General features: G+C 39.3%; 1 protein-coding gene across 1 annotated transcript; it reads left to right on the top strand.

The window, feature by feature from the left end:
• The first annotated feature begins 364 nt into the window (after positions 1-364).
• Positions 365-9982, top strand: LOC121393399. Its single transcript, XM_041561850.1, has 2 exons — positions 365-941; positions 7629-9982. The coding sequence occupies exons 1-2, from the start codon at positions 390-392 to the stop codon at positions 7821-7823; spliced, it is 747 nt and encodes a 248-aa protein (XP_041417784.1). The 5' UTR covers positions 365-389; the 3' UTR covers positions 7824-9982.
• Positions 9983-12681: the final 2699 nt, after the last annotated feature.

The raw sequence follows: 12681 nt of genomic DNA, 5'->3' as shown, positions 1-12681 counted from the left end.
TATTCATTCCTTCTGCAAACACCTAGGCGTTTTAGGAATCCTCATAAGCGGCAGGATCGGTTTGTACCTAGACGCAGAGAGGACAACAGGGCCTATAGATAAGAGATATGGTGGCTGCAGTTTCTCAAGTATGGGGTATTTCCGCAAGAGAATTTATGCGGGTCCTAAGCACTCTAACCTCCACAATTGGAATTGTTCAGTGGGCCAAATGGAACATGAGAGAAATTCAAAATGTATTTTTGAAACAGTGGAATTGGCAGAAAAAGGATTGGGTCAAATCATATTTCTGACAACAGAAGCAAGACATTAAATGAAATGGTGGGAGAATACCACAAATCTTCGGAGAGGTTTTCCTCTTCAGGAGCAGAGGTGGCTAAGTATCTACACAGATGCTTCAGGTCTCGGTTGGGGTGCTGGAACGAAGATCTATCTCATCTACAGTCCAATATTCTAGAGCTGAGAGCCATTATGAGGGCTCTGGAAGCCTTCAAACCACTAATTCTGGCCGAGGACGTCTGTATAAGATCAGACAACGTGGCAGCAGTTGCTTATATCAGGTGTCAAGGAGGCACCAGGAGCAGAGCGATGATGAGAGAATTGAATCCCATCATGGAGTTTGCTCAAACATATCTGATGGGGATAACAGCAATCCACATTCCGGGGAGTCTGAATTGAAGGTGGACTTGTTGAGTTGCAGATCTTTGGACTCAGGAGAATGGAGCCTGAATTATCAGGTCTTCCGGAAGGTAATGGGAAGATGGGGGTGGCCAGACCTGGATCTGATGGCATCCCCAGAGAATCACAAACTACCAGTTTTTCTTGCCAGGGTTCCATGCAGGGAAGCTTGGGCGATAGATGCTTTTGCTCACAGTTGGGACAACCTGTGGGCCTACATGTTCCCTCCGTTTGCCATGATCTTCAAGGTGTTGAAGAAAATTCTGATATTGTTAAATATTGGGTATTGGAAAAATGGTTATATTCCAGTATTGATTAAGTTTGAATATGTTTCATTTGTGCACTCATGACTTGTCATTCACACATCCTTCACACATTGGTTACCATACTCTATTTATTCCCTAAGTCAAATGGATTAGGTTACAGGAAATGTATGGAATGTCTTATGGGTAGGCTGGGGGAGGTGTATCTCACAGATTTTGAATAAATTCCTGAACAAAGAGAAGTTCGCTCTGACACTGGACACAGACACACACACAGACACACACTGACTCTCACATAATACAGACATACACAAAACTTTTATACAACATATTGATACATACATATTATTTTGGTAGGCTGTCAATAGAGCATTTGACTGGCTAGGTATTTGTTAATTTGTATGTATTTTCTGTAACACATTTTCTACACATTAAATATATTTAAATATCACCTTGGTGAGTTGTGTTTATCGACCATAGAACTTATACAAATTATTAATAAGACAATAGTTTCTAACAGATGGCGAGCCTAGTCAGATTATAGACCTGGACACTACACATATACACATTCTGTCAGCTTCAAAGGGGGACAGGAGGGTGTAGCTGAACTAAAGCTTCCAGATGTCTATATGAGTAAAAGAACCTAGAAGTATTTTGTGTAAGTATTACAGGCATTGACATAATTGCGGACGCAGTGAGAAAGATTCTGCTTTCCGGTGAGTATGGATTTTCTTGATAATTTGGCTAATAAGAGCAAATTCAAGTTTGATATCCCTCATAGTGTTATGTCTGATGCAGAGATATGGTCAGATCTGTATACTCAATGTATGAATGCTAATGTGTTGGTAGAGAGAAAAGATATTTCATTTTCCAGATTGAAACATAAAATCCAGAATGTAATGCTATTAGTGAAAACGTTTAATACTTTAATGTGCTCAGAGAGGAAGGAAAATGATGTAGAAAAGATTACTGCTCCAGATAAGAGAGAAGTAGAATGTGACAGAGTTAGCAATGACTCTCTGGCTAAGGAAATTTCTAAGCATGAACTTAGACTGTCAGAGATAGAGTCAGTTTTGCAAAGGAATAACCAGGTTTCGGTTATTACAAAGGAACAGAGATCCATGTTTGTTCCGGATCTCAATAATCCAGAATTAGACTATGACAGGGCAAAACTGCAATTAAAAATTAATAAACAGTTATTTAAAATTGTGAAAGAGATTCCACATTTCAACCCCAAGTTAAATGTCCTCATGATTTCTGATTTATTTGAGTCTTATATAGAGAAATATGATTTAAGTGAGGAACAAAAGAACAAAGTTTTTAAACTTTGGGTGCCAATACAGATTTCCCATAGGTTATCAATACCAGTGACTGAGCCGGAGATTGATATAGATGGGAATCTAATATATGGCTCTAGAAGGGAGAGGCTTTTGCAGCTTAATTATATAATTAATGTAGAAGAGTTTTTTAACACTGCACTGCTTAATGATCTGAAAACCTCCATAGATGATGACCCTTTTGTGTTTATGGGTATATTTGAGCAAGCGTACAGGCTGTTTATGGGTATTAAAGAAGATCAAGTTCCTGAAGAAATGGTGAGAGTTTTTGTAAAGAAGTTTCAATACTTAGATACAGGAGCTGTTGTCCGTGCTTCAATGTTTAACACTCTTACAGAGGCAGCCACTTACATTGATAAGTATAGGAGACATCTTGTACTGCAGAGCTCAGACCCCTCAAACAAACATGTGATCAGAGAAATATGCCAAACAAAAGAAGCAGATATGAAACCACATAAGAAGGCTTATTGTTTTTTTTGTGGGAAATTAGGTCATCTATTTAGGAAATGTTTTTTACATAGAAAATCTATGAAACGATTTAAGGTTGATAAAGATTCTGGAATTATACAAGAGGAAGTTCAGGCAAAGCAACTAGATGCACAGAATGGCCACTCCCAATGTTCCATAGACAGACCAGTCTGTCCTTACAAAAGACCTAGGGCTGAAGACAAAAGGAGTTACTCTTTGTTAATGAAAACAAGGAATAATTACTGAATAGGGCTAGAGAAATGTTAATACTTATTCTTTAAAGGTTGGAGAAAGTGTGATAAATAAATATGATTGGATACAATTTTTAAGAAAGTAATATTTACATGGAAATATGCAGTAATGATCGTAATGTGTTTTACTGTATAGCAGGATAAGTGGAGTTTAATATGTATTAACTGTTTTATACTGTAGAATATCTTCAACTCCCTATTTAGACAAATGCCAGGTTAAGATTATTAAATAGCTATTTTGTCAGTGGAATTATAAATATCAGAAGAATTATATCTTGTTTTATTTCTAATATAAATTGTAAAGTGTATCTATATGCAGGATGGGTTCTGTAGAGCTATATTTTGTATATAGCCTAAACGTTAGAAGGTAACTTTTTATAATTTATAACCAAATGTTGTATTGGTTATAAGAAAGACTGGGAAGATTTAAAGGAAATCCAGTGAGCAAGTTGAGAACGATTTTTTGTAAGTTTCAAATCAATTTGGTGCATTGTGGCACCAGCACTGTTTTCCTGTCTGGATTCCAATCTACCCACCCCCAACCTTGGGTGTCATGTTATGTTTGGTTTTTTACCAGAACAAAGAGGATATTTTGCTTCCACTGATCTAAATATCTTAAATAGTAGTATCCATAGAAGTTCAAGTGGGACTGATATTGATGTTTCATAATCAAATCAGATTCACAAATGTTTAGATGTTGACTTGGTTTTTCCCAAATTATAAATCTATACATTGAATATTCTAACTTATAAGATTTGGTTCTAAAGGGCACACTGGTAAAACTCCGGTTACACCACTGAGTAATTTACATAACTGGTCAACCAGAACATGGTGTTTATGTAATGAACATATGTCTACAGTATAAAAGGGGGGCAGATAGACAAATCTTATTTCCTAATTACTGCGTTATATTTCCATGTAAATTGGTAATAAATTTAGGGACACTAATTACAGTGAATTTTTGGTATATTTGCCAATGATGCAAATTATTTCACTTACCTTGCTGAATAAGTACAGAGCTAAAAGATTAAATACATCTTAGTATATAATGGGATTAGTAAAACCCAAATTTTTGGGTTCACATGTTTTAAATTTAAGTGTGAGACAGGAAGCATGGGAACAAAAGCATTTGCTAGTGGGATTCACAAGAAAGTAAAGGCTAAAGCTTAGACTCTGAGTGATTTGTAAAAAGATATGTAAATGTTGGAAAGATACATTTCATGAAGGACTAAAGAATTTTGAGACCAGTAACTTTTTGTTTGTTAAATGAAATGTGCTCTAACTTGTTATGATTATTGTAGGATATGGATTCCTTTTCCACATTAAAGCATCATGGATAAAGAGGATATAAAGGAGAAGCTTTCTTGTAGTACATAATGGGGGAAAGCATGCATGATATGTAGATTTGTGTGAAAATAATTTTTACATTGGAAAATGTAAAGACTAACATGAGCATGTTTGCATGGTAGTAATGTAATAATCTCTAACATCAACTAATTTGGTCTTAGTTGACTACACTATGCATAACTTTTATTTTTTTAGGTGCACATATGGAAATCCTGCGCAGGTCAATGAATTGGAAATTTTTTTTCTTTTTGAACATACATAATAACGTACGTATTGATATGATCAGGTTAAGGAAAAGGAATTTAAAGAGTACTCTATATACATCTTATAAACCTTTGTTAGTTTGGATTATTATATGACCTGGCCAGTCATGTGATAAAATATTTGAAACTGTCAAAGATATATTGTAAGATGTATATGTTTAATAACCATGGAAGTGATGAATATGGATCCATTATATTATTAATAATAACTTTTTCTTTGAAAGATTATGAACTGTAAATATATAAGTTTAGGTTTGGTTAATCCTATTGTTGTGATATACAATATGAATTCAAGCTCAGAATTGTTTTTTATTCATAACAGGGAAAAAGTAATGTCCATGAGCCTTTGTTCTGAAATTGTCAGAAATCTAACCTATAGTACCATACTACTATAGTATCAACATCATTGTAGTCAAAACCTTGAACTGGTTTCCTACAGAGATGAGTAGTTCAGCAAGGGATTAGATAATTTAAGTACGAAATGTATCTAGAAAGATAGTTTTATAGAAATATCATCCTTGAGATATATTTCTAAGATGTGTTATTTGAACAATGGTCAACTTTTATGCAGACAGAATTTATTAAAGCATGGGGCAAATGCTGGGAATAGCAATTTATTTGAACATACAACTCCTATATCATACATGGATTTCATTTTAGTGTTATTGAGGGTACATTTAACTGTGACTGATGTTTAAGGTGGTCTACAAAATGGAATACACTTATTTTGACTATGTACAGTTATTTGCTTTAATAACCGATATCTGATTTATTGGTTGGATACCTTTGGTTTTAAGAATGTCTTGAACAGATGGGTTTTGGGATCAAATGACATGAGGTCACATAGTTGACCTTTGGTAATTAAAGCTCATGAGAACTGTGGGACATATGTTTTTTTTATGATACGTGTTCCGAATTAGTTTTGACTCCATTCTTATAAACATTAAGGAAAACAAGAAGAACTCAAGATAACCGTAAAGTGCTTTCTTTTATCAGAGAAAACAATTAACTTTGCTTCTTACAAACATGATATTTATAGGACAATGTATATTCTCACCACTATTTGCAAAAATAGGAGAACTGTTTGTTTCCATGTCTAATATATCTGCTGTGCAAAGTAAAATTAAAGCTAGGAATTAATTAAATACACATATTAATAAAGTTTCCCTTCACATGTAATTATACTGAAACCAGGATTTAGATATTGTTTACAACATTTTTAAGGAAAGGTTAAAATGGACAACTACTTTTTATATGGACTCATATGAATGTTTTATTTTATCCATTGGGAATGTGAATACATAGTTTATGTTTGTTAATATTTTGTTTTTATGCATTCACAAAAGGTTTAAGTGATTTCACTGTGGAGGACATTGTTTGAATGTGAGATGTATTTAATATACAGTATAATATCATATTCATGAGAATGGCATGGTAAGACAGTGATAGTAGTTTAGATTAAATAAATAAGTGCATCTTTTGCACTAGCTATAGATCGAGATGGATGAAATTCAGGGAGACTATGGAAGAGACAATCGACAATAGAAGAGGAGCACCATCGTTCAAGGAGAAATGCAAGTTCCAGAAGTAAAGTTGTTTGTAATACGGACTGTGGTTCAGGATGACTTAACTGAAGGATATCAATAATTTCATGAAAAATTATTTTCATTCTGAACTATAAGAACTTTTTACAAAGTGTCTCAATCTTTTTAAATTTGCCTTTGTCTGGTTCCATTACTGAAAGTCTGCAGTTTTCCAAGAGCCTGCCAAAGACTGTGGTGTTTATTGCTTATTCAAGTCACACCTTCGTTTCACACTGTATGGACTAACATATGATTGTTCTGTATCCGGGTAACTGCAAAGTGACCAGGGGCCTTAAAAAATGGCATTGATAATACATGTACTGGTGCAATTCCCTGATTCTATACAGATGATTCGTGATTGATCAACTATGGAAGTCAAGGCTTACATCTGCCAGACCCAACTGGACCAAAGGGTCGTAGGAAGCCTCTGCATAGGCAAAGGACACACACATCTGTCATCAATCACAGGAGGAATGTTTGCCATATATTGTGTTGCAAAAGAAATGAAATGACTGTAACTTTGTGAAAGTGACTCCCAGAACAGAGTACTTGGCTCTTAATTTTCCATTTTTGATGTTTATGGATACATTTTATTGCAAGATCGTGAAAGGTGTGATAAAGAATTCAATGTCAACTGCAACTAAACACAGTGCTATGAGTAAAGGCTGTAATGAAAGATTTTTAAATCCACATCAGGAGGACATGATTGAATAACTAGAAGATGGAACCAACTTTAGAATATAGATAGGATATTTTTAATTCTGGTGAACTATCACTACTTACCATCTCATTACATGATATTAAATCAATTATGTTATTTGCATCAGACTTTGGAAATATGAAAACATTTCTGGATGTCTTTTGGGATGTAGTTTGAAGGACTATGGGATAATATGTTCTTGGCAAGTCAAATGTGCAAAGGGGGATTTGTTAAATATTGGGTATTGGAAAAATGGTTATATTCCAGTATTGATTAAGTTTGAATATGTTTCATTTGTGCACTCATGACTTGTCATTCACACATCCTTCACACATTGGTTACCATACTCTATTTATTCCCTAAGTCAAATGGATTAGGTTACAGGAAATGTATGGAATGTCTTATGGGTAGGCTGGGGGAGGTGTATCTCACAGATTTTGAATAAATTCCTGAACAAAGAGAAGTTCGCTCTGACACTGGACACAGACACACACACAGACACACACTGACTCTCACATAATACAGACATACACAAAACTTTTATACAACATATTGATACATACATATTATTTTGGTAGGCTGTCAATAGAGCATTTGACTGGCTAGGTATTTGTTAATTTGTATGTATTTTCTGTAACACATTTTCTACACATTAAATATATTTAAATATCACCTTGGTGAGTTGTGTTTATCGACCATAGAACTTATACAAATTATTAATAAGACAATAGTTTCTAACAGATATCGAAGTTCGAGATAATTGCAATTCTGCCGGATTGGCCAAGGAGGCCTTGGTATCCCTTACTGAGGAGGCTGTCTGTAGACAGACCAATGAGACTTCCCGACAGACAAGATCTGTTAAGCCAGGGCCCTCTTCTTCATGCGAAGCCACAGCAGTTGAATTTGACAGCATGGAGACTCAGCTCACCAGGATGAAAAGAAGAGGGTGTTCTGAGGCAGTTGTTAATACTTTGTCTAAATCCAGGAGTAGGAACACTACCTTGAGATATGACAAGATCTGGAACACCTTCTGTTCCTGGGCTATGAAGGAAGGGGTTGACCCTACTAACCCAGAGATTGTCCAGATTCTAGAGTTTTTACAGATTGGATTAGATAAGGGTCTCAGTGCAAGTACCCTCAAAGTTCAAGTGTCTGCTCTTTCAGCGGTGTTGGAAAATCAATTGTCTAGTGACCCCTTGGTAGTCCGTTTTCTTAAGGCTGCGGTAAGGATAAGGCCACCAATCAAGGAGTTAGCACCTCCTTGAGATTTGCCTCTTGTGCTGAAAACATTAGCTGGACTTCCTTTCTTTCCTGAGGAGGAGGCTACCTTATGGGATCTAACCCTCAAAGTGGTGTTTTTAGTTGCAGTGGCTTCTGGTCGAAGAATTACAGGCACTGATGGCTGATCCACCTTATACAGTTTTCAATGATCAAGGGGTGACCCTCAGACCAAGCTTGGCTTTCTTGCCAAAAATAGTTTCTGGATTTCATCTTAATGAGCCTATATTCCTTCCAACTGTTGATGTAGAAAGGTTGGATGAAATCCCAGTGGCATTGGATGTGAGAAGGTGCTTGGAATTATATTTGAATATGACCAAGGAGTTTCGGAAGTCAGAAAGACTCTTTATTGTCCCTGTTGGTGCTAGAAAGGGGCAAGCAGCTTCTATTTCTACGCTTCGTAGATGGATAATAACTGTGATCACTATTCACTACAGGGGCAGAAGGCACCTGAGGGGGTCAGGCCTCATTCAACCAGAGATTTGGCGACATCTTGGGCAGCAGAAGCAGGAGTATCCGCAGATGCTATTTGCAGGGTAGCTACTTGGGCCAATCCAATCACATTTGTTAAACATTATCGTTTGGATATTAGGGCGGCCAAAAGAGCAAATTTTGGTCGAAGAGTTATCCAGGCTGCATTCAGTTCTAATTAAATATTCAGCATCAATTTGTGTCCCTCCCTTGTTATTGCTTGGGTATTCACCCGATTAGTTAATGCTGACGGGGGATGGCCAGGGAAAGGAATAATCCTATCATACTTACCGTGATTCTCCTTTCCTGGCCATTCCCCTGATCAGCATCCCATCCCAAATAGAGATTTATACATAGACAGGGGAGGAGTTGAGGGGTGGGGTTTTAAGTCTGCTGGGAGACACATCTGTAGGGAGGTAATACCCGATTAGTTAATGCTGACCAGGGGGATGGCCAGGAAAGGAGAATTACGGTAAGTATGATAGGATTCTTCCTTTCCTCTACTACTGGGAGGCATGTCACAGACCAATGGGTACTGCAGATCATCCAATTTGGATACAAAATTCCATTTTCAGTCCCCCCTCCAAAGCAATTCGTTCTGTCTGTGCCCTCCCCACTAAGAAGGGAGGCATTACATCTTGCAATCTCCTCTCTCCTACAAGCAGGAGTCATTACTCCAGTCCCAGAACCTCAAAAGTTTTGTGGCTTCTACTCCACCCTCTTTCTGGTGAGGAAAAAAGGAAGACTCCTTCAGACCAGTCCTAAACCTAAAAATGTTAAACAGATTCATTTCCAACCACAAATCCAACATGGAGTTGGTGCCCTCCACCATAGCCTTCATGGAAGCCAACAATTTCATGACTTCAATCAACCTGCATGATGCTTACCTGCACATACGAATTCATCCAAAGTCACAGCCATTCCTAAGATTTGCTGTCAGAGACCAGCACTTTCAGTTCACAGCACTACCCTTTGGCCTCTGCACAGCTCCAAGGGTATTTACAAAGGTCTTGCCACCAGTTATGGTGCACATTCTACCATATCTAGACAATTTACCACTGAGAGCTCAGTCAGTAAGGCAGGCAGTAGCCAACACAGAGACTTGTATACAAATCCTGCAACAGCATGGCTGGCTAATAAACCAACGCAAAAGCTCCCTCAGGCCATCACAAAAAATTCAATTTCTAGGACAAATGTTCGACTCCAGAAAAAAATAGTCCAGCTTACGGACGAAAAAATACAAACCCTAATCAGCAGTACTCAGTCCTTCTGTAAGAGTCTTACCGATGCGGCAGGGACGCCCGCCGCATGGTCCTCGAGCCAGCGCCATCTTGGAATCTAGGGCGCGCGCGGCGCGCCTCTTAAAGGCGCAGGCACACTGGCGCATTTGCGCCAGCACGTTTCTGACGCCCGTTTGGCGCGAAATTTGAACCTATTTAAGGCCCATTCAGTTTCCCAGCCAGTACCCGTGATAGAACTTGTTTCTAGTGGTTCCTGAGCCTTGTGCGTCTGATCTGTTCTGTATCTAGTCCGTTTGATTACCCGTGTTTGACCCAGCCTGTTCCTGACTATTCTGCATTCTGTATCCTGACCCTCGCCTGCCTACGACAACTCTTCCTGCTTAACCCCTTGATTGACAACCCGGTTTGACCCTTGCCTGCCTGACGATTCTTGATATCTGCCTGCCTCGACCTTGCCTGTCTGACGATTCTCTTGCCTGCTCCATTTGTACCGTGACCTTCGGCCCAAAAGACTCTGCTAACAGCTGTGCCCCTTCGCCAGCCGGAACATCTCGCCTTGCACCCCTCGTTAAGTCCAGGTGGCACCCAAGTAAGCTGAGGGCTCCTCTCGAAGCCCAACGGTGGTCACACTACTGGTGAAGCCGAGCCGAGACCAGGGTGCTTGGCATTTGTTCTGGTATAGGGGTGCCGGCCGTGACACCTTCCTCCACAAGGATAGTGTATCAGCAGCAGATTACCTCCAGCTACTAGGTTACATGGTAGCAGCAATGGAACTGGTACCTTATGCAAGGTTCCACATGCGACCCCTACAACACAAATTCCTTCGCTGCTGGAACAAAAATCGTCAGTAGATTATTCCCATATTTCACACAACCAGAGAGAGCTTGTCCTGGTGTTATGAGGGATAGTCCTAGCGCTCCAGGGCTTTCAAACTTCCCTGCTATTGTTCAGGACCAGAGACCCAGGAGCAGCTACACAGATGCACTAGTAATTCCATGGACTTTCAACAAAGTGTATGCATTCCCACCACTGGCGATCCTTCCCAGGATAATTGCCAAGATAAAACAGGCCTCGACCATGCTCATCTCATTCGGCCCGACTGGCCGAACAGATTATGGTACACGGACTTAGTCAACATGTCTGCGTTCTTGAGACCCAATTTTTATCACAGAGAGGTTTTTCACCATCAGCCATCAGCCATAAAGATACTTCTCCAGGCTCAAAAACCATCCACCACAAAAGCATACCACAAGGTATGGTATATATTTCTTACCTGGTGTTCAGCCAAACATTTAGTATGGACAGACAGTACAACTCAGGTAATCACAGAATTCCATACAGATGGCTTTACTAAAGGCCTTGCGCTCAACACACTAAGGTCAGTCCTACATGCCAGACCACTTTTTAAGGACCCTACTCCTCCTTGGGATTTACCATTAGTACTTTCCACACTACAAAAACCACCTTTAGAGCCCATAAACTATTGTGAGCTTAAATGGCTATCCCTAAAAGTGACTTTCCTGATAGCAATAACCTCAGCTAAAAGGGTATCAGAAATGGTGGCCCTCGCTTGCAAAGAACCTTGGTTAGTTATGCATCAGGATAAAGTTGTTCTCAGAACAGTACCAGGGTGCCTACCAAAGGTAGTTTCCAGTTTCCACATAAATCAGGAGCTAGTCTTACCAACCCTGTGTCAAAATCCAGTGAATGATAAAGAAAAACAATTACACAAACTAGTTGTGGTGACAACAATCCTATTTAAAACGGACCGCAGTCTTACAGAAGTCAGACTCTCTGTTAATATCATACCACAACCTACAAGGGTCAGTTTTCAAAAGAACCATTGCTAGATGGTTAGTAAAGACAATACATTTTGCTTATGAAATCAACAAGAAACTAAAGCCATTCCAAGTAAAGGCTCATTCTACTAGAGCACAAATCACTTCATGGGCCTTTCAGAACTTGGCTACACCTGAACAAATATGATTGCTAGGCATACACATTCTACCCTATTTGGATGACCTACTGATCACAGCACCTTTGGCAGCCCAAGCTACCAAGGACACCCATACCTGCATTCAGGTACTAACCCAGCACGGCTGGCTAATGAGTTACCGCAAGAGCGCATTTCAGACAACCCAGACCATCCTGTTTCTGGGGTTCTACTTCAACAACTGAGCTCAGAAGGTATTTTTACCACAAGACAAAATACACATTGATGACAACAACTCAGTCATTTCTGACCACACAAACAATATCAGCAGAACACTGCCTGAGACTGGGTACATGGTATCGGCATAGAGGACATTCCGTTTGCCGGTTCCATATCCAACCACTTCAACACAATTTCTTGGACCAATGGAACAAGAATCACAGAGATCTACAACAGAGGATAACTATATATCAGACAACCAGACAGAGTCTGTCCTGGTGGATGACCCCAGACAACCTCAGCAAGGGCAGGAGCTGGGCTCCAATCCACTGGGATATCATAATGAAAGACGCCAGCCTGAGAGGCTGGGGGCGGTGTAATGCAACCAAACACTACAGGGCACATGGTCTAGAACTCAGGGCAATTGCCCTGGCACTGGAGGGCTGGTCAACACTCTAACAATCCCAACCAGTCATAGTACAGTCGTGCATCGCCACAGCGGTGGCATATGTCAACAAGCAGGGAGGCACCCGCAGCAAGATTGCCATGCAAGAAGTATCACGAATACTAAAGTGAGCAGAACAGATAGTACCCAATCGTCGGCAGTGTTCATACAAGGAGTACAGAATTGGGAAACAGACTATCTAAGCAG

This window comes from Xenopus laevis, chromosome 1L (assembly GCF_017654675.1).
Source record: "Xenopus laevis strain J_2021 chromosome 1L, Xenopus_laevis_v10.1, whole genome shotgun sequence".
Classification (NCBI taxonomy): Eukaryota; Metazoa; Chordata; class Amphibia; order Anura; family Pipidae; genus Xenopus; species Xenopus laevis.
Note: the sequence above shows the minus strand (reverse complement) of the source record. Positions and strands in the feature narration are given on the sequence as shown.